The sequence below is a fragment of the Propithecus coquereli genome, unplaced genomic scaffold (assembly GCF_000956105.1).
Source record: "Propithecus coquereli isolate 6110/MARCELLA unplaced genomic scaffold, Pcoq_1.0 Scaffold388, whole genome shotgun sequence".
Lineage (NCBI taxonomy): Eukaryota > Metazoa > Chordata > Mammalia > Primates > Indriidae > Propithecus > Propithecus coquereli.
Window position 1 is genome coordinate 1180412 of NW_012149596.1, and position 25250 is coordinate 1205661.

Sequence of the window (25250 nt, forward strand, 5' to 3'; positions counted from 1 at the left end):
TGATCTGCAGTCTCTACCACTGTTTCTGACACACAGCATCACACAATTTCTCTCACAATCAACCTCTGCCTCAAGCTCTCATTGCCCTTCACACACAGCCATGCCTGTCACACTCAGCTAGTCCTGACAACAGGAGGAAAAAAATGCCACTCCAGCACCACCTTTAAAAATATATATTTACAGGAACAATTCCCCATTCTCTGGGACTCTTAGAAAAGAAAGGTCCATTTTGGGGAAGTAAAACATGGTGGAGACGAGTGTAGCACCGTCCCCCAAATCACCAACCCCCAGGTCCCCAGGCCTGGGCTGGGCTGGTGCTGACAGGAGGTGTGCCCAGGAGTCTTCTGAACCCACTCTCTCTGGCCTGGAATCGAGATAGGACAGGCTTTATGTCCCCATTCCTCCCTCCCAACTCCAGGGACACTTAAAGGGTCCTTTGTACCCGCCCGCAGGAAATTGGGGGGCTGGGAGGGAGGGAGCTGAAAATACATGTTTGGTATCAAAAATAAACACTTGGGGGTAGCAGGAGGATTCCCCCCCAAATCCCTTCCTTCCCACCCACCCCATCAGATATAGGAAGAGATGCCCCCCTCTCCCCTATTGAAAAGCCCCATTTAAAAATAGATTATACTATCAAAATGGCAGGGGGTGAGAGACAGGGAGACCTGGAGTACTGGCTGGAGGGGCCCCCCAGACGGGGACCATCCCCCAAGAAAACCCTCCATTGGGAGGTAACAGGCAGGACCCCAGGGAGTTTGGCAGACAAAGGGATGGCTTCTCAGGGAGGAGAAGAACAAAGGAGCATTCCTCCCTGGCCAAAAAGTTGATTGAAAGAAGGACAAGCTGTCTGAGAGAAAGGTTGGGGAGGTGGAAATTCTTATTCCAAGGGTGTCATTCTTCCTTGGCCAAGACTCCCAACCCATTAAATGGTACAAATTCCTCCTAGACCCTTGATATGGTCAGGAATAATAAAACGAAACAAACTAGCTCTTCTACCCACATCCCAAAACGGAAGACAGGGCTTCCTCATCTCCCCAAGGGCAGGCTGAGAAATAAATAAAGAAAGAGCCTTCTCAAGCCAGACCCAGATTGTCTTGTCTTGGGAAAAAAAGTAGGGAGGTGGGGGAGATGTGCTAACCACCCCTGCTAAAAGGGTTGGGCCAGGCTCCTCCCAGTGGCCTTCAAAAAATAAATAAATAAACCGCCCCTACCACTGAAGTAGGAGACGTGTGAAGGCGGCCACTGGGGGACTGACGAAGAAGACAGAAGTTGTGTGTTTTCCGTGGAGGAGTTGTTAAGAGATCCTTCTTTCCAAGAATCCCCACCCCACCACAACCAGAGCATGAGTCTGTCAGTTGAACTATGTTTCTCCTTGAGATGGCTGGCTGGAGAGAAGTTCAGGGGCATGGACTGAGTGATCCCGGAAGGGGATGGTGGTGGTAGTCATGGCTTCTGGGGCCCTGGGGAGAGCACCACGGGGGTCGAGAGGCCATCGACGCTGATGGAAGGGATGTGCACCTGGGCGCTGCCACTGGACGGAAACTGGAAGCAGAAATAGGGAGAGGTCACACGTCGGGGCCATGCTAAAGGGTCGCTTGTCCTCTCCAAGATGGGGGAAGGAGATCCTACCTGGAAGGAGAGCTTGGCCGGGCTACGGGGTGCAATGGGACTCAGGGTGCTCCAGAAGTGAATGCTGGGAGGCAGTGAGCTGGGCGTCAGCAGCACCGGGGTCTGAGGAGGAAGGAGTGGGTGGAGCTCAAGTGAGCAGAGGGCAGGTATGGGAAGATAGAAGGAACTTGGTCCCAGCCCTACCGGATTTCCCACTCAAGACCCCCAAGGTCGCTCCCCAAAAGTTCACAGACCCAGACCATAACTACTGAGGCCATGCCCTCAATCTCTCCCAAATTCTACAGTCACCCCCTCTCCCTACTCCTCAGAGTCCACCCTTAGGTGCTGGTGTTGAGGCCTTATTGGTGAAGACCACCCACAAGACCGTATTCACATGCTTCTCTCAAACTTCACAAGTCACCATCCCAATAGCTCAGGGTCAGCCCCAACTCTTACATCCCATCCTTGTACCTCACGGGAAACCCAATAAGCAAATCCCTGATCAAAAAGCCCTGCTCAGATTCCTAAGCCATGCCCTAACCCAGAAACAGTCCCACAGAAAACCTCTCAGCCCCTCAGTTCCACCCACAAAAGTCCCCAGACCTGCCCTTCATCAATCCAGCCCCATCCCTCCAGCCCAAGCTTCAGTACAGCCAGTCACACTAGAAGGCTCCACCGTCTTCACTGACAGCCACATTCGCCCTTATCTAATTCCTGTCAGTCACTCGCCACATGCCAATCCCATTCGTCCTGGCTGCCTGCCCCGCCCCTGCGCAGGCACTCACCAATGTATGCGTTGGCAGTAGGGACGGCGTCAGTGCCGGCCCAGGCGCCTGCAGACCGGAGCCAGTTCCTGAGCCTGGAGTCCGTTCGGGTCCCGGCCCACCCAGTAGGCTCGGGCTGAGTGGAAGCTCCAGGTCTCGGGGCTTTCGGCCCTTCTGCGGCTGGGCGACCTCAGTGCTGGAAGCCGCGAGGCCCCCCACCTGCGGTGCAGCCTCCATCACGACGGCGGGCAGCCGGGCTGGCACGCCCTCCGCAGGAGGGACTTCCGGCTCAGCCTTAACAGTTTCCGGCACAAACCCCGCCTCTGCCGCGACGTCCAATTCTTCCTTGGGCTCTTCTACTTTCACTTCTGGAGGCAATGGGTGGCCCAAACCTGGCTCTACATTCAGCTCTTCTGATTTCAGATTCTGGGCCTCAGGTGGGGTCAGGATGACCTGGGAGAGGTGAGGGTACAGAGAGGGTAAGGACTGTTAGGGTAGAAATGCTTTCTCCTGCGGGCCACCCAATGAGTCCCCTGGGAAGCGGCACTTGGTATTGTGGGCACGACTGCACATCAGGGCAGGTCCTCCAACAGGACATGAGACTTCTTCAAGGAAGTGAGGCTTCTTCTAGGGCAGGTCCTCCAAATGGGGCAGGAGACCTAGGGTGCGACAACCTGATGGGTGTGGGACTCTAGAGGATACCACCCTCATTCGTTAAAACTGTGGTTCTCAAAAATTTACTTTAGGGACCAGCAGCAGCTGCCTTATTTGGAAACTCGTTAAAAATGCAAATTCTTGGGGCCCTCTCCAGACCCACATAATCAGAAACTCTGGAGTGGGCCCCAGCAATCTGTATTCAACAAGCCCTCCAGCTGATTCTGATGAGCGCTAAAGTGTGAGAACCAGTGCGTTGAACAGACACATTCAGGGCACTTACTACATGTTGGGTAACTACTAATCGTAGCACACTTATTCTCCCCCTTCTTAGGATTTGCACAGCTCTCCTCCCCACCGCTTTCTCCAAGGGGACTTTGTTCCCTCCTTCCACCATTATCTCCTTTAAAAGGACTGCTATGTCTCTTCTCCTACCAGCCCCTCTCCCCATCCCTCCTGTTCTTCCCCTCCTCTTGCTGAATTTCTATACTCCAGTCCTTACCTGCAGAGGCAGGCCAGCCTCCTCAGCCTCCAGGCAGGCCTCCAAGGGGCTTGGACTGGTGCTCCTGCTCCCCGAGGGGGGCGCTGCTGCTCCTGCAGGAGCAGTGTTGGGGAGCACCGAGGCAGGCCGAGGATGAGGGGGTGGCTGTGGCTGTGGCTGCAGGGACTGGATGGTGAAGGTGGAATAGAGGCCCGAGCGCATGTACTCGTTACGGCTGCTGCGCGCCAAACCGCCTGGCCCTGCCATTCCTGCACCCTTGGGTGTGCCTGGCTTTCCAGAGGCAGTGTCTCCCAGGGTGGTATGTACAGCAGCAGGGGCCACATTTGCCACGGTGGAGGTGACAGACACCTCGGGCTGGGGTGGGCAGTCCTCAGTGGAACACCCTGCGACCTCGGGGTAGGACACAAACTTGTAGACGAACTTCTGGCCACTCACCTTGCGGATGATATTCTGGGAAGGGAGGAGATGGAACAGAGGGCCTTAGAGGAAAGGGGCAGGGTGGAGGGAGGGTGCCGATGGGAGAGGAGTAGGGTGGAGGAGTGTTTCTCTTCTCCTAGCAGCTTTCTTCCCCTTTGGCTCTCTGTCTTTTAACAGATACACTGTCCCTCCTCCATATGGTTCCCCCTCCCAGCCCATTTCACCCATCTCTTTGTCAATTTGTGGGCTCCATCCTTTGCCTGTCAATTTCTACCTCTCCTTCCTTCCCCTCCCTAGACTCCCCTCTCTGTATCCCTCCCCAGCTTCTCCCCCTTCTCTATTCTCCCCTCCACAATTCCTTCTTTAGTCTCCTTCCCATCCATCTCCCTCCCTGTCACTCTCCATCTCCATCCGTGTGATTCTCCCACCCCCACTGCTCCTCTTTACAATGGAGCCCATCGAAGGAAGTAGGCATAGGAGCAGCTTTTCTTCCTGGCTCCAAGAACCAGGGTTAACAGGGTCAGGCCTTGGGGGTGGCCGCCAGGACAGAGTTTTGGAGACTAGCTAATCCAATAGGACAAGAAAATGAAGTAACTGATATAAATATTGAAAGAGACTAAATTAATGTAGACGAATGGGGTAGATGAATTATTAATATAGAGGATTATTTAAAACTATTGATATAGAAGTGGAACAGGGCAAGGTCACTACAGAGGACAGGGTGAAAGGCCTCATTATTAATACTGTTGTGGAGGTTTAAGCTGAAGCAATAAGAAAATGAAGTAACTGACAGCAGTTAGACAACAACATTAAAATACTGGTATAAAGATCTCAAGGCTGGCTTGGGTGGGTCACAGAGCATGTTTGGGGTATTTCAGGAAAAATGGTCTAGAGGGTCTCAGGGATGTTCTGGTGGCCCCAGAGGGCACAGTGAGGTGGCCTCATTATTGTTTTAGAAGTTTGAGCTAAACGAATAAAATATGAAAATGGAATAAATGTCATAAATTATTAAGGGTGTGCAGCACAGGTCTAGGGCTGTTCTGGGGGGACAAGAGGTGTCTGGGGAGCACTAGGGCATTCTTGGGAGGTCTTAATGCTGGTCAGGTATGTCACAGGATGGGCTTGTGTTTCTCAGAAGAGGAATGAAAAGGAACAGTCATTAATATTGTTTTGGAAGTTTCAGCTAAAGAAATAAATGAAATAACTGGTATAATTATTGGGAAGGAGGGAAAGTCCAGGGCTGGTCTGGGAGTCTGAGATGATAGGATGAGGAAAATTTTAAATTTTAGCTATGGGAGTAAGACGATGAAATAAAATAATTGGTATAAATATTGGGGCAGACCAGTGCTTCTCTGGGAATCCAAGAGGATGGGGTGTGGAACTGGCCATTAAACATGTTGTTTTGGAGGTTGCAGCTAAAGGAATAAGGGAAGAAAAGAAAGTAATTGATAAAAAATGTTGGGGAGGAGTTTGAGACCAGCCTGGGCAAGACCCCTCCCCTACAAAAATAAGAAAAATCAGCCAGGCATGGTGGCATGTGCCTGTAGTCCCAACTACTCAGAAGGCTGAGGCAGGAGGATCGCTAGAGCCCAGGAATTCGAGGCTGCACTGAGCTATGATTGTGCCACTGCACTCCAGCCTGGGCCACAGAGTAAGACTCTGTCTCTTACAAAAATAAATAAAAAAATAAAGAAAGAATACATGTTGGGGGAGGATGAAGTAAGCAAAGGTTAGTATAATATTGGCAGGGAGGTTTGGATTCTAGGAATAAGTATATGAAATATTACAGAATAAGAGAAGATTATGAAATAATCTTCAGGGCTTCCAGAGGACAGAATGAGGACCAGTCATTATTAACAGTGTTTTCAAAGTTTTGGCTATAGGATTAAGGCACAAAAATGAAATGTTATGTGGGGCATGGCAGGCCAGTATCACTTTGGGGATCTCAGAGAGTAGGGTGAGGAAGAGTCAGAATTAATAATGCAATGAATATTATAGTTGAGGCAGTAAGACAAGAAAATAAAGTAAGTGAGATAAATGTTTGGGGGTCCAACATTGGTCTGAGGGTACCAAGAGGATGGGTTAAGAAATAATAAATTTTAATACTGTTTTCAAAGTTATAGCTATAGCAATTAAAACAAGCAAATGACATTTCTGCTATAAATGTCAGGGGGTCCCGGGTCTTAGAGGCCATATACCTTGTCATAGTAGTACCGCAAGGCTCGGCTGAGCTTGTCGTAATTCATGTTGGTCTTGTTCTTGCGCAGCCCCCACAGCCGGGCCACCTCCTCTGCATCCACCAACTTGAACTCACCACCATCCCGTGAGGTCCAAGAGATGATGTGGCCATTGCCTTGCTCTCTCAGCAGCTGCAGCAGAAACTGCCACAGCGTCACAGATGGGTCCATCGCTGGGGGAGCGCTCACGTCATCCCAGGGGAACCTGGAGGGCATATAGCTCAGAGCTGAGAGGCTTTGGACATAGGAGGGAGCAGAGGTCAACAGAAGGAAGATTCCTTTCTTGTCATCTTGCCTCCACCTCTGCCCCCAAACCCCACCATCATTCCCTAAACACCCTCAGACTAACTTCTAAACTCCCCAATCTAGCTTTGAGTGCCCCCTGTAATGGCATGAGACTTGTGGAGATCTTAGGATGGTGTGAATGTATTTTGATTGTGGGACAAATGTGAATTTTGGGGGTCAGAAGGCAGACTGTGGTAGGCAGAATAATGCCACCCCTGCCCCAAAGATGTCCACACCCTAATCCCTGGAACCTGTGAGTATGTTATGCTATAGCAAAAAGGAACTTTGCAGATGATATTCAAGTTACAGACTTCAAGGTAGGGAGAATGTTCTGGATTATTCGAGTGAGTTCAATCTAATCATATGACCTCTTAAAAGCAGATCAGGAGACTAAAAGGTAGTTCAGAGAGAGATGTGATGACAGAAGAGTCAGGAGAAATTCAAAGTATGAGAGGGACTCGACCTGCTATTGCTGGCTTTGAAGATGAAGGGGGCTCTGAGCCAAGGACTGGTGGCAGCCTCTTAAAACTGGGGATGGCTCTCAGCTGACAGCCAGTAGGGAAACAGGGACCTCAGTTCTACAACTTCAAGGAACTGAATTCTGCCAACCTGAATGAGCAGGAAACAGATTCTCCCCTAGAACCTCCAAAAGGAATATGACCCTGCCAACACCTTGATTTCAGCCCAGTGAGACCAGTGTTGGACTTCTGACCTACAGAACTATAGTTAATATATAGATAATAAATTTGTTTTAAGCAGCTGAGTTTGTAATAATTACAGGAGTAGAATACTAGAGCAATCCCCATCATCTGAACGTCATCGTCTGTATCTTCTACCAAATCAATGTCATTTTTTTCTGGAGGTTCCTTTTGTCCAACCCTTGCAAAGCCTGTTCAGTCCCCACGGGCTCCCTTCCTCTGCCTAGCAGCCTTCCTTTCAAGTCTCAGCCCAAAGGTACTTTCCTTTATGATGCTTTCCTGAAACTGAAGGCCTGCTCTCTCTGCCCTGTTACTGTCCCCGAACGTTCTCCTTCTTGGTAACAGTAATAACCAACATCTATTGTCTGCTTAATACACGCCAGACACTGTTTTAAGCAGAGAGGCAATATGGCCTGCTGGACAACCAGGCTCTAGAGCCAGACTTCCAGGGTTTGAATCCTAGTTCTGCCGTGTATTAGCTGTGACCCTGGCCATATTCTTTAACCTCTTTGTGTCTCAATTTTCTCACCTATAAAAAAGAGATAATGGCATGCCCATCTGTAAAATAGGGACAATACTACCTAGTTCATAGAGCTTTTGTGTGGATTAAATATAATATGCCTGGGGTATGATAAGCTCTAAATAAATATTAGTTTCTGATTTGTTCGTAATTCCTTATCTGCTATTCCAAAATCCAAAAAGCTCTAAAAACAGAAAGCTTCTTTGTAACATTTTTGGCAGCAAAACTGGCTTTGAAATGAAACAAGGCCCTTTCTGGTCTTTATTGATTCTCACTTAGTGTGAATGTTCAAACATTTTGCTGCAGAAATACGAACGTAGCTGATTATAGAGCTTACTAAGGCTGTTATGTAACATGTCGTATGTGCACCATGTTACCTTTCTAAAATCTGAAAAATTCGAAATTCTGGAACATATCTGGTCCCCGGGGTTTTGGATAAGGGCATATACACCTGGACTGTTGCTTTTATAGGCATTGACTCATTTATCCCTCAGCACGACTCTGGGAAGTAGGCATTCTTATTATCACCAATTTGTAGATGAGGAAGCTGAGGCACAAAATGTCTAAGTAACTTCCACAGGCCACATAGCTGTAAGTGGCAGAGCCAGCATTTGGACCCAGGTAGTCAGGTTCCAGCTGTCTAAGCTTTTAACCATTGGGCCAAACTGGCCCTCACAGTGACATGCTCCCTCTTAGCATGTCCCTCAGAGAACGGGATCCTCCCTCTTGCCCCATAATTGCTCTTTCCTGAGAGCAGATTGGAAATAAACACGAGCTTCCTGTTCCTTAAGGGAATGAACTTTAATCAAGCAACTGGTCACCTGGCTTGGATCCTTGGATTAAGAATAAAACCCAAATCGAAAGGTTCTGAAGAACCTCTATTATTTTATGGCTTGATTTCTTTCATCTGCAATGAAATACACAGTATGACCCTCTCATGACTGAGCTGCTTCAAAGTTCGTTCAGCAGACACGGTCTCAGGCTATTATACAAGTCACAGTGCCATGAAGTGTCCCTTAGAGGGTCCTGTCATCAGAGACCTCACTCAGTTTATTTTGAAGGCAGGCTTGTTTCAGAGACCCAAAGAGTTCAGTGTGACTCCTGGTGGCGAAGATAGGCAATTGTACCAGCTCCTTTCTCAGCTTCAACAGAACCTATCAGCTAAGTGAAATCAGACGGTTGGCTTCTAGCCTCAACAGCACACAGGGTGTTTTGTATTTTGTTTATTACCACTTCTCTCACTTGACCCCTAATAAGAGTTCTAGTAATCTGCCTTACTCAGATGTGTCTGTTTCTTTCAGCTCGCTCATTTAGCAAGCATTTATTGAGTGCTTACTGAAGGCCAGGTGCTGGGGATATAGCCCTGAAAAAAACAGACAAAAATCCCTGCTCCAGCGGAATTCACATTTAGTGAAGACAGACAAGAAACAAAGCAGACATGTAAAGAACATGTCAGATGGTGATAAGGGCTATGGGAAAAAAAGCAGAGAAGACGCTGTTATTTTTACAAGGGGTAGTCAGGGTGGGGGTAGTCACTGAGGACGTGACGATTGAGCAAGACCTAAAGGAGGTGAAGGAATGGAGCTTGTGAGTGTCTGAGAGCAGTGAGCCAGGCCAAGGGAGCAGCTGGTGTGAGAGGCTCTGAGACTGGAGAGCGCCTGGCAGGTGAGAGGGAGAACAGAGGGCAAGAGGGGCCAGATTGAGTGAGGCTTTTTTGGGCACTGTCAGGACTTTGAGTGAGACAGGAGCCACGAGAGGATTGTGAACAGAGGGGTGACAGGCTGGGACTTGGATTTTAACAGGATCCCTCTGGGTGTTGAGAGACTTTGGGGTTGAAGAGGCTACTGCGACAGTCCAAGTGACAGGCGATGGTGGTGGCAGTGGAACTGGTGAGAAGTGTCTGGGTTCTGGATAAAGTCTGAAGACAGAAGAGGACTTGCTGACAGATAACATGGGGGGATGAGAGGGGAGCTAAGGGTGATTCTAGGTTTGTGGCTTGATCACTGGAAGGATGGCATTGTGATCAACTGAGATGGGAGAATGGGTTTTGAGGGGTGATCAGGAGGCCAGTTTTGAGACGGTCAATTTCTGAGGCCTGTTGGACACCTACACGTGTGCTATGAATAGTAATTTAAAAAACAGAAACAAGGCATAGAGCCTGTACCGTGTGCTGCACCCTGTTTGAATCATTTAACTCATTTAATCCTCAAACCAACACTAAAGGGTAGGTCTTATTATTCCCCCTATTTTCCAGATGAGGCAATGGCAGTACAGTAGAAGTCACTTGCTGAAGGTCACAGTTGGAAGTTGGCAGAGCCAGGATTCAAACCTAAGCAGTCTGGCTCCAGTCGGCAATCCTAGCCACCTTATACCACCACTTCTCTAGGAAGAGAGACACAGAGGGTAAGATCTTCGAGGGCGACAGGAATGCTCTATACACAGGGTGAGCAGGGAGGTCTTCCCTAGGTGACATTTGACCTGAAGGAGAGGAGGTAGCAAATCATGCTGACATCAGGCAGAGAGAACAGCACGTACAAAGGCTCTGAGGCAGCCACCCTGAACTATCTATGGTTCCCAGGACAGTCCCTACCTCTGAAGGTATGCACATACTGTTTCCCTGCCAGGAGAGCTTTTCTCTCACATGATGGATTCTTTATTACACAATCATCAAGTTCCCAGTACCCCCTAGGAAGAATTCTTCTGTGTGATCCGATGCACTGAATAACCTGTCTGCCCTTGCAAATCTGTTCTTCTCTCTGGGTCTTCAGCCTCATACAACTCTGTCCCTGTTCTGGCTGTGTGACCTTAAGCAAGTTACTCAACTTCTCTGTGCCTGTTTCCTCATCTGTAAAATGGGAATATTTTTACTCTCAAAATCAAATATTCTCACAAATACAACTACCCTCAAAGGCTTCTGTGAGGATTAAGGGTGTCAAGATATGTAAAGGACTTAAGAAAGTGTCTCAGGCACATGGCAGACACTCAGTAAATGTTAGCCATTAGCTAATGTGTCATCCTCCCTCCTCCTCAAGCCTGTGTGTGACCATGGCCTACCTACACCATCTGGCTCCTATCACCTCTCTGACCCCACCTTCTACCACCATCCTGCTCCAGCCACACTGGCCCCCTGATGTTCCTTGAACATGGCAGGCACAATCCCACCTCAGGGCCTTTGTACTGGCTGTTCCTTCTGCCTGGTCCACTCTTCCCCTAGACATCATGGCTCCCTCCCTCACCTCCTTCAGGCTCTTCATTCAAAAGTCACAAGTGTGGCCTGCCTGGTGCCTAAGATTTCAAACACCCCAACACTCTACTCCTACCTGCCCTATTTCATTTTTTCTCCTTAGCACATGTCTAACATACTATCTAATTTTACTTGTTTTGTTCATGTAATCCATCTCCCCCGCTTTTAATAAACATCTGCTCCACAAGGGCAGGTATTTCTGCCTGTTTTGTTCCCTTCCAGATCCCCGGCACCTAGAACAGTGCCTGGTAATCACTAGGTGCTCAGTAAAGGTTTGCAGAAGCAATAGTCTCAACTAACTAGCTCTCACGGCCTTTCATCTTCCCCATTGGTCCCCCACAGACATCTGAAATGACATTTTTTCCCATTTATTCATGCAATAAATTCTTATTAAGTATCTACTGTATACCTGGTATGTTTTCAGGTGCTGGAGACAGCAGTGAATAAGCAGACAAAAACTGAGTACTCATGGGACTCCCATTCTAATGGAGAGAGGCAGACAATAAACAAGTAAACTCTACGCGTGTCAGTGACAAAGGGCAGAGGGACAAACAATGCAGGGTAAGGGCCTGAGCCCTGCGAGATGTGCAGGTTCAGGGGGTCAGAGAGGGGGTGACTTTTGTTTTTACAAATAGCATTCTTGGAAACATTTTTTATACATGTGCCTTTATATAGTGTATTCCAAGCATCACAGCGTGACAAACACATTCTTTACTGAAATAGCACTACCCAGGTGCAATGAAATTAAAGCACTCTTAGAAACATCTTTTACACCTTGCCTTTAGGAGAGTGTATTACATACAGCAGTTTTTTTTTTTTTTTTTAAGAGACGTGGGTCTTACTATGTTGCCCAGGCTGGCCTCAAACTCCTGGGCTCAAGTGATCCTTCTGCTTCAGCCTTCCTGGTAGCTGGGACTACAGGCACCACCACGCCTGGCTAATTTTTCTTTCTTTTTTCTGGTTTTTTTTTTTTTTTTTGTAGAGGCAGGGTCTCACTATGTTGCTCAGGCTGGTCTCGAACTCGTGGGCTCAAGCGATCCTCTTGTCTCACACTCCCACAGTGCTGGGATTAAAGGTATGAGCTACCATACCCGGCCCTAATTTGGTTTTTAAGGAGCAGGACCTCACGTGGAATGGGATACGGGCTAAGAGGGGAGCCTCAAAAATTATCCTGTGCCCTGAGTACTGACTGGGCCACCTTTGAGTAAAGTATTTAACCTCCCTATGCTCCAGCATCCTCAGTACCTGTGCCATAGGGTTGCGGTGAGAATTAAACAAGCTAATATAAAACACTTTGCCTGCTGTATAGCACGTGCTCAATAAGTGTTAGCTCCTATTGGCATTACCATCATCACTAGCACTAATATATTCACTTATTGTAGTGAGGGAGGACGTCTTGGTGGTTAAGAGTGTATGAGGGAGTGTATTCTAGAGTAAAAAAGCCCTGGGTTCAACAAGCACACAAGCTGACCCACTACAGGACAAAAATAAAAGTGCACAGGCTGACCCTCCTGGGGGAGGGGTCATAAAGCACTGGACTCACGGGAGGGCATGTGTGGGGGGTGTGAATGCAAGCATGCGGCTAGCAGGAAGGTCAATGAATAGATATACTACAAAGGGAGTGGGGATAAGGCTTATGTACTCAGGGGAAGGGGAACAGAAAAGCTTCTTGACTCCTGCACCATAGTGAGGGGGGAGAAAAGCCATCACATAGTTTGATTTAAAGGAGAGAGGGACAAGGCCATGAACTGAGCTATTGAAAATAGGGAGATATAAAGCACTAAACTGACCCACTATCAAAAGGGAGAAGCTCAAGGTCTGGACAGTCTATAAAAAAAAAAAAAGGGAGGCGAGATAGGGCAATGGACTGATAACTAGGGGGATGTGAATCCAAACATGTAGACTGATCCACTATAAAATGGGGGGGGTTGATAAAGCCACGGACTGATGCACTGGGGGACAGGAGGAGGCAGGAATACAAACTCAGAATCACTCACTGTTAAAGAGGGGTGTGTGTGTGGAGGGGTACGGCGCCACGAATTGATTGCCTACAAGGAACAGGAGGGGTGGAATAAACAAGGCCACAGACGGGTCCCCTGAAAGTTGAGGCCAGGAGAAATACAAACATTTAGGTGCATCTACTATTAAAGGGGTTGGACACTGACACAGACTGGTGCCCTGTAAGTGGGGGTGGGGGCAAGACCACGGACGAGTCCACCGTAAGTTGGGGTGGGGAGAAATATAAGCACGCAGACCGATCCATTACACAACGGGAGGGGGAGGTTAGGCCACGGTCAGATCCATTAACCGGGGGCGAAGGGAGTGGGCATTGCCACACGCAGGTCCACTAGCCGTGGTGGTAGCGGTGGGGAGTTGAATAGCAGCAGGCCACCGGCCAAGCCACATCCCCCGCGCGGGGACGGGAAGGATACGTGGGGTCATGGACGGGGCCCTCCACCCTCCAGGCCCGGGGCTCACCTGTGCGTAGGGCGGCGGCAGCGTTGGCAATGTTGGCAGCTCCGGGGGGCGGGGGCTCCATACGCGGCCCCACCGCCCCCCAGGCCCGGGCTCCGAGGCGGCGGCGGTGGTGGCGGTGCCGGCGGCGGCGGCGGTGGCGGCGGCAGCGGCAGCGGCGGCAGCAGCACCTATAAGCCGCCCCTGCGTTTCCCCACCGCTCACGTGGGCCCATGGAGGAGGAGTCGAGCGTCCCACCGCTTGCTGATTGGCCACAGCGCCATGGATCGGCCGTACGGCTTCGAGGGGTTGGCGGGGCGGGCTCTGCCCCACAGAACTGTGCCATGATTGGCCCAAGGGGAAATGATGGACCGCGGACGGCCGCTCAAGTTCTAAGGAGACGTGCTTGGCCTCGCCGGTGCTGCACGATGATTGGCTCAAGGAGGACAGCTAGACCGTAGGCAATGGACTAGGTTCGGGGGCGCCTGCCTCACACTGATTGGCCTAAATGGGATTGATAGAAGACAGACTGCCTCCAAGAATGGGGGGCGGGTGGTCCTGTTTTCCTGATTGGCGGATGAGGGACTCCTAGACAGCTGCCAAAACACCCAGGCGGCGGTGCTGCACGCCATGCTGCTCAGCGGAAGCAGGACTTATATAGAAATGGGCGGAGCAGCGGGTAGGGAGGGGGTCGGGCCGGGCTCTGCGTAGGCGGTCAGGGTAACTCTATGGTGATTGGCTAGAAAAGACGAATTTAGAACGGAGCGGAGGTAGGAGGGCAGGATGGCTGCCAGACACGCAAAGGAGCGTTGAGTGGCAGAAACTAAATGCCTACAAGGGCTGGGTTGAGCTGCGGCCAGTTATAAAGGGGCGGAACCTGGCCCTGCGTTGATTGGACGCAGTTGGACTCAACCTAGACTAGGGGCCGGACCAGAGAGGGCGGGATCCACCTCTGCGCCTATTGGTGGAAGCTGGAACCATTTAGAAGCAGAGGCGAGGCCAAGGTTGGTCTGAGATGGGCGTGGGTGTACTTTAGCGTACTTCAGGAATGGTTGGGGTAAACCTTAGGGGCAGGAATGAAATGCTGATTGCCGTGGGAACAAACTTCCACCATGAAGCGGCCCATTCTCCATGGCAATTCAAAGGGTGGTGTCCAGGAAAAGGAATGGAAGGGTGAGGTGGGAGCCCAGGTTGCCAAGGTGACAGAAGACGGGGCAGAGCATAAAGTCAAGTGGCTGCCAGATAAGAGGCTGGAGGCAGGACTTCTGGGGTGCTTTAGAGGTTCCACACAGACTGGATCTCTGAGTCTCCCAGTAACTTTGTGCTCTAGAAACAGGGCACCTGGCCAATCAGCAGGGATTATAGGGGAAAAGAAGGGCCATATGACTCAAAGGCATTCAGGCTCTTTAATGTTGGAGAATGGAGGGAAGAAGTCAATGGTGAGGCTTCTCTGGGAAATTCTGCAGGCCTTGTAGTTCTCTAAGCCCCTGAAAAAGAAGACAGAAGAGACTGAACAAAGACTGGGTCCAAGCCATGCCCGAGGCTTGCTCTGACCTCCCTTCCCTTGGCTCCAGTTTAGAGGGAAAGATAGTTCTTCCCTTCTTTGGCTGTCTCCCCTTTTCAGGTCATCACCCTAAACACAGAATCTGGGAGTAGGGTGAGCTGCTCTCACCTCTAGCAACATGTGGATATGGGCTTTGATATTCATGGAGTCCTTGGTGAGGCTGTCGCTGAGCCTGTAGAAAAGAAACAAGAAAGGGCAAAGTGGGCCCCACTTATGATTACGAGGATGACCCTTCCTCATCACTTCAATAACTACCTATATCCTGGAAGACCTCCACCCACTTGCTCATGTGCAGAGATGCCTAGCCACTTCCTGGACTTCACTGCTTCAAAGATTACTGATTGCCTACCATATGCCAGGCAGTTTTAGGCACTGGGGAGATAGCAGCAAGCATAACAAAAATCTAAGCCTCATGGAACTCGAATTCTTGTTAAGAGACAGACAAAAAAAAGATGATGGAGTAAAAGATATGGTATGTCAGATGGTAGTAAGTACAGTCGTCCCTCGGTATACACAGGGGATTGGTTCCAGGACCCTTGTGTACACCAAAATCCATGCATATTCAAGTCTGGCAGTTGGCCTTTCATATATGAGGGTTTCACATCCTCACATCCTACAAATACTGTATTTTCTATCCAAATTTGGTTGAAAAAAATCCACGTATGAGTGGACCCATGCAGTTCAAATCCATGCTGTTCAAGGGTCAACTGTACAATGAAAAAAATTAAAACAATGAGGGAGGATAAGGAGTATGGGAATGGGGGCTGTGATTTTAAACAGAGTGCTCAGGGATGGCTTCACTGAGAAGCATTTGAGTAAAGACTTAAAGCAAAGAAGCAAGTAGTGTGGCTACACGGAAGATGAGAGTTCCACACACAAGGGGCAGCAAACACAAAGGTGCTGAGGTGGGGGCATGCCTGGCACGTTTGAGGCACAGCAGAGAGGCCAGCGTGGCTGGAGAAGAATAAGCCAAGGTGGACTGGAAGAGGTGAGGTCAGAGAGGTAAGGGGGGAGGCAGATGTGTAAAGCCTACAAAGCCATCATAAGGGACCCTGGCTTTGACTCTAAGTGAGATGAAGCCAGGGGAGGAGGGGCATGAGCAGAGGAGGAAGGTGACCTAACAGGATTTAAGAGGCTCTACCTGGCTTCTGGGTGGAGTGTGACTGGCAACAAGGAGAGCCAGTGTGCAAGCAGCAAGTCCAGTGAGGAGGCTACTGTGACAGTTCAGGGAGATGGAGGCCCAGACTACAGTGGCAGCAGGTGAGGTGATGAGAAAGGACTGTATTTGGGATATATTTTGAAGGCAGAGCCAACAGGATTCACCAAAGGGTTGGATTTGGGTATGAGAGAGAGGACTCAAGGAAGATGCCACAGATGGAAAGCTGGAGTTACCTGAATCCACCCTGGCCCTGGCCTGTTAGTTAGATAAACCAGTCAATTCCTTTTGTCTAAGAGAGTTTGGATCAGGTCTCACCCAAAGAATCCTAATTGATACAAAGGGTCCAGGGAGGCCTCCCTGAAGAATGAAGTAAGAGTTAAGAAGTAGGAGGGCCTTTTGCACAAAAAGCCCAAGAGGCAAGAGAGAGCTGTTTGTGGAGCGGTCAGCTCAAAGTATTAGAAATTAAGTGAATGGTGAAGGAAAGTGGTGTAAGATAAGGTTCAAGAGGTAGGAAGGGGCTAGATAATGCAGGGTCTTGATATCATGACAGAGAATGTGGATTTTTTGTGCTGAGCTGTTATTGTAGAAGTCGGCCTGAGGGGTAAATGAAACTAAGTACTACATGAAAAGTAGATGGCAACAAGACAGGATGCTAAATTGGAAAAAAAAGTAGCATGAACCCATCTATATAACAACAACTCCCAAATTTATATTTTTAGCCCAGAACTCTCTCCTGAACTTGACTTGGGAGTTTTAATTACATCTTCGAAAAATCCACTTCAGTGTTTAATAAACTCCTCATACTTAACAGGTTCCAGACGAAACTCCTGATCTTTCCCTCCCAATCTGCTCCTCCCCATCTTCTCCATCTCAGATAATGGCAACTCCATCCTTCCAGTTGCTCAGCCAAAAACCTGGACTCCTCTCTTTTTCTCACACTTTACATCCAATCAACCCTTCTATTTAAAATCATAACTATTCCACCCCAGGCAATGCTTCCGATCTCCATTATATGCTGTTTCTCCACAGCACCGGCAACACCTGACATACTACATTATTTATTCACTTGTTTATCGTTTGTCTCCGCTGACTAGAATGTCAGCTGTGTGAGGGCAGAGATTTTGGTCTTTTTGTTCCCTGCTGTATCCCCAGGAAACACAGCAGTGTATGGCACAAAGTAGGAATGAATAAGTGAACGACTACTCCACTCCAAGGAAGTCCTCAAAATATGGTTTAGTCTATGTCCAGGGATAGGAAATAAATGAAATGTGGTGGTGTTGCAGGAGATCAAGAATACATTTAAGAATATTCTGGGATAGTGCTCAAAGAACAGAAGAATGAACTCCAATCAGTTCCTAAGGGACAATTTATTTTTATTTATTTATTTATTTATTTTTTTGAGGTGGAGTCTTACTCTGTTGCCAGGCTGGAGTGCAGTGGCCTACTCAGGAAGCTGAGGCACGAGGATAGCTTGAGCCTAGGAATTCAAGGTTACAGTAAGCCATAATCGGGCCACTGCACTCCAGCCTGGGTGACAGAGCGAGACCCTGTCTCTAAAAAAAAAAACTACTGGAAAGTTAGTTCAAAGTGTGTCCCAATTAACCAAGTATTTTAAAGAGGAGAGCTGGAGAGCCAGCTACACAGACTGAAATCCTCATCTCCTAGAAAGATTAAACTTCTAGACAGTCTTACTAATTACAAAAAAGCAATATAAGGCAACTGCATTTTCATCATATTAATAGACCAGGTCAATACACCACAAGACCAGGCAAGGGGGCAGGCAATGACAACATTTTTTTTTTGTTTTGAGACAATCTCACTCTGTCACCCTGGGTAGAGTGCCGTGGAGTCAGCCTAGCTCATAGCAACCTCAAACTCCTGGGCTCAAGCGATCCTCCTGCCTCAGCCTCCTGAGTAGCTGGGACTATAGGTGCACACCACCACACCTGGCTAATTGTTTCTATTTTAGTAGAGACGGGGTCTCACTCTTGCTCAGGCTGGTCTCCAACTCCTGAGCTCAAGTGATCTTCCTGCCTCGGCCTCCTAGAGTGCTAGAATTACAGGCGTGAGCCACTGCACCCGCACTTTTAAAAACCTCATTTTGGGGAAAGACATCAGTCTCAAAAAGTTAAAATCTATTTGAAAGTCCCAGGAATCCTGTGACATAAGAAAAGCTTTTTTTCAACATATGGATTTTGGGGAAAAATATAAAAAATTAGAGAAAAAAGAAAAGCTTTCTTCTAAAAACTGAACTTGGTCTAAATCCCCACCAGTTCAGAATTGTGTTGACCATGAAAGCATGCCCTTTGATCAAACAATTTGCTAATTGGTTTGTACACCAAAATTTAGAAATCTCAGCAGGCATGAGGTTCTTTTGGGTCTACTAACACTGAGACCCTGGACAGGTTTGAAGACAGAAAAATTACTGAAGCCTTAAGGGAGGCAATTTTGGAAGAAATGAAAGTAGGAATAAACATAAACATAACCAAGATGGGAGTTTAGATCAGTGGTATTCACACTTGTGAGATGTCAGTCTAAGTGTATTGTTCAGTGCCTCCACACTCATTCCATGTGTGCCATGCTCGCCTCTCTTGGCAGTTTCTCTAGTATGCCTGGCACTGTTTCCCCTGCCAGGAAGGCTCTTCCCCAGATAGCCCCATGGCTTGTTCACTCAATCAAATGGCTCAAATGTCAAACCCCTCATCTACACTCCCAATTGCCCTTCTCTGCACAAAACCTTCAACTCAACTGTAGCCCACTTTCTCTCCCCATCACCACCAACATAGATCTGCTTCAATTCACTTCAATTTTCTTCCAGTATACCATTTTAAATTCATTCAACAAACACAGAGTGTCATGATAAAACTTATATCCTAACTGGAGGAGACAATGAATATGAGAAAGAAATAAATTACACAGTAAATATTAGGGGTGATAAGTGCTAGGGAAAAAAAGAAAAAGTAGAAGAAAGGAAGGGAATCAAGAATGCCAGGGGGAAGCAATTTTAAAGTTAGGTTACGGAAGGCCTTGTTGAGGAAGTGACATTTAAGCAGGACAATGAGTGAGGAGAAAGGAAGCCACACGAGTACTGGGGGAAAAAGCACTGCAGGGAGAACAGCCACTGCAACTGCCCTGAGGGGGACCATTCCTGGGGTGTTGAAAGAAGCATGTGAAGGTGAGTGTGGCGAGAGCACAGTGAATCGACAGGAAAACTGGCGGGAGATGAAGTCAGAGGTAACTTGTTTTATTATTACTGATTTCCAGGATGAGACTGCACTGATCTGGTTGTAATTGTATTTATGTCTAACAGTACAGTCCCTCTAGGTTTTTAAGCCTTCAAGGAATTCTTCTGTCTTATTCACTGCTGCACACCCATCACCAAGCACAGTGCCTGGCATGCAAAAGATGCCCCCAAAATGTCTGTGTGAATCAACAATACAAAGACCACTTGGGTGCTTATTATGTGCTACACTGGGGGCTGAGTCTTGCCTCCCCACTTCTTCAGCCCCAGCTCTGAGGAGGAGGGGAGACGGATCTCTAAGTATCCCAGGCAACCCTGGGAGAAGGGAGAAGAGTGTTGAAAATGGTGGTGTTTTTAAGACACTATCCTCATGGAATGGACTTACTCTGTGAGGAGAGAGCTCTTACGATCAATGAACTTAAGAGCTTCTGCCAACGTCAACTCCAGGAAAAAACCATATCCCAGGGCCACGTAGATGCGTGAAGTATCTGGGCTGAGGAAAGAGAGGTTAGAGGAAGTGGGGATAGTCCTTATCACTGTTTAGCATACCATACAGTTTAAGACTTTTTTTTACAACCCCCCCTTCCCCAAATTAAGGCTCTGGGAGGGCAGGGATTTTGTCCTATTTTATTCACTGTCATATCCCCAGCACTTAGCTTATAAATCCTACTGGGATATGTATCTCGTACATAAGAGATACTAAAAAAAATATTTGTTGCATGAAGGAAGGGGGAAGCTGAACCCTATGGGCTCAGAGGGGTGGGTAGACACTCACACCACTGTGTCAACGAAGAAGTTACAGCCCAAATCCACCTGCATATATAACTCCGAGTGCTTAGCTTCCTGTGGGGCCAGGGAAAAAGAGGTAGGGGGTCGTCAGTGGTCAACTTTTAGGTCAGGTGACAGGTTTTGGTCTGGGGTCTATTCCCATCTCCCACCCTTGCCCACACAAAAAAGGTACCCAACCCTGAAGTCTTTACCTGGAGTTGCTCAATGACATTTCTCAGTTGAAGGTATTTGGCCAGCTGCTCATATACCTTGTCTCGATGGTCCAGCACCTTTCTGATGGGACGAAAGTACAATGGTGACCAATAGGCAGCCCTGTTCCTCCTGGGATACCTCATATCATGACCCTCTGAGACCCTCACATCATCATGCCCTAAAAAGGCATGTCAGTACAGAAGTTAAAACTTTGGACTCCAGGTCAGACTGCCTGGATTTGAATCTGGGCTCTACCCTTTACTAGCTGTGTGACTTTGGCAAGTAAGTAACCTCTTTGGGACTCAGTTTCCCCAACTATAAAATAGGAATGACAATATTACCTCGTAGAGTCCTTAGGATTATATAAATACTTACTACAAAGCACTTAGAATAATGCCTGCCAAATGGTAAGCTCTCTATATACATGTTAGTTATTGTTTATTACTATTATTACACTCTACTCCCAATGCCTCCCTCCAATCAGAATGTTTCATCCTCACCCCAGAAAAATCTTCTATCCCTTTTAGAACAGTCTTAGTTCTGAACACCTTACTTTCTGCTTTAATAATGATAATAATAATAGCTCTTCATACTCATTGAGCCTCTAGTATGTTTCAGGCATCCATGCTAAATTCTTTACATGCTAAATTGAACACGTTGAAAACTCAAAACCACCGCATGAGGAAGGTTCCATAAACTTCCCCATCTCACAGATAAGTTTATACAGCACAGAAAGGCGAGGCGAGGTACAACGTGTTCACAAGGATGGCGAAGTGGCCGAGGCAGGATGTGAACCCAAAAACCAGAGCTTTAGAAATCTAGCTCTACTCCGTTAACCATCTAGGCCGCGCATGCGCGGACACATCCTCTGCTACCAGTGCCACGTCTCAGCCAAATCGCACGGCGGATATTGCCTCCCGCCCGCAACTTCACGCTCGAACGCTGGGCTGGACTCCCAACTCGCCTACCAATCCGGAGGTTTGGCCCTGACTCCGAACACTCCACCCACCACGTGAATGTTCCAAACGTCCCGCCCCCTGCGCTGTCACTCACCGCAAGTCCCGCTGCAGCACATCACTTATGAAGGTCTCGTAGCGCAGCACTTTCTCTCCCGTGGCCTCCACCGCCCGCCGTTTAGGGGGCGTCGCCATCATGGGCTCCTGGGGAGTGGGGAAGGGGAAGACCACGTTGACCACTCCAGTTTGGCCTCATGCACAGTTCATCTCCACCTTCTCAACGCTGGAAATGGGCTCATCCGGCTCATGATGGGGGTTCAGCTTTCCGCCCCTCCCAACTCGGGGACCTGGCCACCCAGGGACACCCAAAACGCGGCCCTTACCTCAGGGCCGCCGGCAAAATGAACGGTTGGTATGAATTGGGGCTTCCGGGTGGCGCGGGTGAATGACGTAGTAGCAAGCGCTCTGGCCAACCAAATAGCCAGGTGGGGAGGGGCAATCCTGAATGAAAGAAGACGGGCCAAAGGGGAGAAGAGAAGGGCGTGGCTTTTCGGAATCCCAGGAGATCGCGGAAGACAGCGGCGTGTAGGAGCAGGGACTACCTGGCAATAAACAGCCAATGGGGGACTGCGAAAGCGGCGCGCAGAGCCTATGAGGGCTGTGCATGGCTAGTGGGGGTGGGGTTTAATGGGATTTGGCGGGTTCTGGGGCAGGCGAGACCCACAGGTAGAGATAGAGTATTTAAAAGGTAGGGCCTTAGAAGCAGACGGGCAAGAATTGATTACGGTTCTGGTCTGTGAGGAAGGGAGTATATCCCGTGTGATCTGTCTGCCTAAATATTGATTTTTCACACGGGAGGTTTGTATTTCACTCTTGGTAATGGGAATGATGTGAGCATTTAAACATTTTTAAACGGAGACAGATTTTCTAAAATTCTTTGATGACTCCAGCTCTGTGGCCCGCAATGTATAACTGGGGCTCAAGCGGAGATTGACAGACAGGGCGCTGTTGTTTAATCACCTAATTTAATAGTCAAATAGAGCCTCCCCGAAGTCTTCTGCCAAAGATTGGCTATCCTGTAGTTAGGAATAATTCCTATGTTTTTATTTAAATGTGTAAGCTTTTTTGTGAATTTATTTTTATGCACTTGAGTGACTGAGTGAATTTATTTCCCATGTTAGACTTTCAAACAAGAGCATCTAACCCAGCAAGTCCAGGCCTGAGACTGGAGGAGAACCCAGACACCGGGATCCTCCAAATGCAGTTTCCACTTGTAAAGCCTAGAGAGCATCTACCCCTACCGGGGAAGTCTTCCCAGATGACTTGTGTGTTTCATGTGTAAAAGCAGGCTTTTTTTTTTTTTTTAAGAGACAGGGTCTCACTCTGTTGCCCAGGCTGGAGTGTAGTGGTACAATCATAGCTCACTGTATCCTGGAACTCCTGGGCTCAAGCAGTCCTCTTGCCTCAGCCTCTGAAGTAGCTAGGATTATAGGTCAGCACCACTATGCCTGGCTAATTTTTAATTTTTTGTTGAGAAAAAAAACAAGTATGTTGTCCAGGCTGGTCTCAAACTCAAGCATCCTCCACCTTGGCCTCCTGAAGGGCCAGGATTATGGGCATAAGCCACTGCACCTGGCCCTGGCCCCTGAAAGCAAGTTTTTTTTTTTTTTTTAAACGCTCAAAACTAAAGCAAGTTAAGCTTTTCTTTGCCCTTAGAACAAGATGATTGTAAAGGAAACGTTGATTTTTTAAAAACATATTTTCATAAATCTCATGATACATATAGTTAAAATTGCATTTAGTGTGATTGAAACAGACACTAGGTAGTTAGATAAATATTACCTAGTTAATCTATACCATTTTCCTGTGAAAAGAGAGAAAACACTTATCTTTGTTTAACAGGAAGAACATAGTTCTGATGGGCTAGAGGCAGATCTGTGCAAGTTATTAACTTACATTTCACAAAAAATTTTTACTTTTAAAAATATATTTCTAACTTTATATTTCAAACGTACAGAAAAGTTGACAGTGAACACCCATATATCCTGCACTTAGATTCACCAATTATTAATATTTGACCACATTTGCCTTCTCTCTTGCCAGACCATGGGATAGTTGTTGACATGGATGCATAGCATTCCATCCTTTGGATGGAGTCAGATTTTTTGAGCCACTCCTATGTTATTGGATGTTTAAATATGTCCAGTTTTTTTTCATTGTTATAATCCAGGATGGGATAACAGTCTTTGCTTTCAAATTTTTATGCACAACCATGATTATTTCCTTGTGATAAATTCCTAGAAGTAGAATTTATGGATCTAAGGGAATTCACTGTATTGTAGATCAAGTATTAAGTGAGAATTGTACACATGCTCCCGATAACAAACCTCCTCATCTAAGCTCTACATCAGGGATCAGCAAGTTATGGCCCCTGGTTTGCTGACCCTTGGTGTTTTCTTATGGCCTGTGAGCTAGGAATACTATTCACATTTTTTAAGTGCTTAAAAAAAGTAAAAAGAAGAAAAAATATTTTGTGACATATGAAACTTATGTGAAATTCACATTTCAGTGTCCAGTAATAAAGTTTTATTGGAACACAGCCATGCATTCATTCACTCATTTGCGTATTGTCTGTGACTGCTTTCACACCACAATGGCAGAGTTGAGTAGTTGCCAAAGAGACCATAAGGCCTGGAAATCCTAAGGTATTTACTATCTGGCCTTTTACAGAAAAGGTTTGCCAATTCCAACTCGACACAATGTCAGTCACCATTGGGGCTATATGTTGGGGCTATAACCACGTGGCCTCCCTAGTTTCCACTGGTGACCTCTTACCTGGCTTATGGGTGGCTGTTTTCAGGCTGGTGCTTCAGGAAGATACAAGAGACACAGTCAACCTGTGTCTAGCCTCAGCCTGAGATATGAAATGGACTCTGTCTCTCATATCTCCATTTGTATCTTCTCTCCCTCCCATCTAACTTCCTACCCCCATACCTCCCCCTGCTCTGACTTACGTATCTCTGTCTTTGCTTTTTCCCAAGAAGAGCAAGAAATGATTGAGGCCCAGGTGAGTCTGTATTTCCCCAATAGCTAATGTTATAGACATCTTGTCATGTGCTTATTTGTCATCTGTATATCCTTTTTAGTGAAATGTCTTCACATTCTTTGCTCATTTTCCTAATGGATTGTTTGCTTTTTTAACTGTTGAGTTTTGAGAGTTCTTTACATACTGTATGTGTGAGTTCTTTGTCAGATGTGTGGTTTGCGAATCTTTTTTCCCAGTCTATAGCTTGTCTTTTTGTCCTCTTAACAGGATCTTTCGTAGAGCAAACACTTTTAATTTTGAAGTCTAGTATACTTCTTAAAATTTTTTGAATCATGCTTTTGGTGCCACGTCAAAGAATTCTTCACAAGCCCTAGTTCCCAAAGACTTTCCCCTATATTTTATTTTAAAAGTTTTATGTTTTACATTTAAATCATCTGTTTTTAAAAACAACTTTATTGAGATATAATTCATATATCATAAGATTCAAACATTTGAAGTATACAATGCAATGGTTTTTCATATATTCAGAAGTTATGCAAACATCACCACAATCTAATTTTAGAACATTTTTATCACCCCAAATAGAACTCCCATGCCCACTCCTCAATCTACTTCCCTCCCCCCATCCCTAAGCAACCACAAATTTACTTTTCATCTGTGTAGATTGGTGTATTCTAGACATTTTATATAAATGGAATCATATACCATATGGCCTTTTGTATCTGGCTTCTTTCACTTAGCATAATGTTTTCAAGGTTCATTTATCCATGTTCTAACATTCATCAGTACTTTATTCCTTTTTATGGATGAATAATATTCCATTTGCATATATACCACATTTTGTTTATCAATTTTACCAATTTGAGTAAAATGTAAAAGTCCTTACTGCCTTTTAAGTCCCTTTGTCCTCCCCCTCTTAT

The 25250-nt window shown here is 47.2% G+C and overlaps 2 protein-coding genes across 5 annotated transcripts; both read right to left on the reverse strand.

Annotated features, from left to right (window-relative positions):
* Nucleotides 1-158: 158 nt before the first annotated feature.
* ELK1 (ELK1, member of ETS oncogene family) lies at nt 159-13544 on the reverse strand. 4 transcript variants are annotated; one of them, XM_012652338.1, is made up of 6 exons: nt 13408-13544; nt 6144-6387; nt 3529-3978; nt 2394-2825; nt 1630-1731; nt 159-1542 (listed from the first exon to the last, which is right to left on the reverse strand). In XM_012652338.1, exons 2-6 carry the CDS (start codon nt 6351-6353, stop codon nt 1444-1446), a joined length of 1293 nt encoding a protein of 430 aa, XP_012507792.1. In that variant the 5' UTR covers nt 6354-6387; nt 13408-13544; the 3' UTR covers nt 159-1443. The 4 variants fall into 4 exon arrangements, with proteins under 4 accessions (XP_012507792.1, XP_012507789.1, XP_012507790.1 ...); XM_012652335.1 differs by lacking the exon at nt 13408-13544 and adding an exon at nt 11339-11398; XM_012652336.1 differs by lacking the exon at nt 13408-13544 and adding an exon at nt 11339-11347 and having other exon boundaries at nt 6144-6314.
* A 1226-nt stretch (nt 13545-14770) lies between these two features.
* UXT (ubiquitously-expressed, prefoldin-like chaperone) lies at nt 14771-21728 on the reverse strand. The gene is made up of 7 exons (XM_012652339.1): nt 21668-21728; nt 21382-21488; nt 20328-20409; nt 20123-20190; nt 19733-19840; nt 15056-15119; nt 14771-14870 (listed from the first exon to the last, which is right to left on the reverse strand). The coding sequence occupies exons 2-7, from the start codon at nt 21480-21482 to the stop codon at nt 14817-14819; spliced, it is 477 nt and encodes a 158-aa protein (XP_012507793.1). The 5' UTR covers nt 21483-21488; nt 21668-21728; the 3' UTR covers nt 14771-14816.
* Nucleotides 21729-25250: the final 3522 nt, after the last annotated feature.

Coding starts and splice junctions, on each gene's coding strand:
- ELK1 (XM_012652334.1), bottom strand. CDS start 6,398: ATGCCCTCCAGGTTCCCCTGGGATGACGTGAGCGCTCCCCCAGCGATG. Junction 1,732..2,393: donor TACTGCCAACGCATACATTG/GTGAGTGCCTGC, acceptor CTTCCTCCTCAG/ACCCCGGTGCTGCTGACGCC. Junction 1,543..1,629: donor CGGCCAAGCTCTCCTTCCAG/GTAGGATCTCCT, acceptor TTCTGCTTCCAG/TTTCCGTCCAGTGGCAGCGC.
- UXT (XM_012652339.1), bottom strand. CDS start 21,482: ATGATGGCGACGCCCCCTAAACGGCGGGCGGTGGAGGCCACGGGAGAG. Junction 20,191..20,327: donor ATGTCATTGAGCAACTCCAG/GTAAAGACTTCA, acceptor CTGGCCCCACAG/GAAGCTAAGCACTCGGAGTT. Junction 14,871..15,055: donor ATATCCACATGTTGCTAGAG/GTGAGAGCAGCT, acceptor CTTCTTTTTCAG/GGGCTTAGAGAACTACAAGG.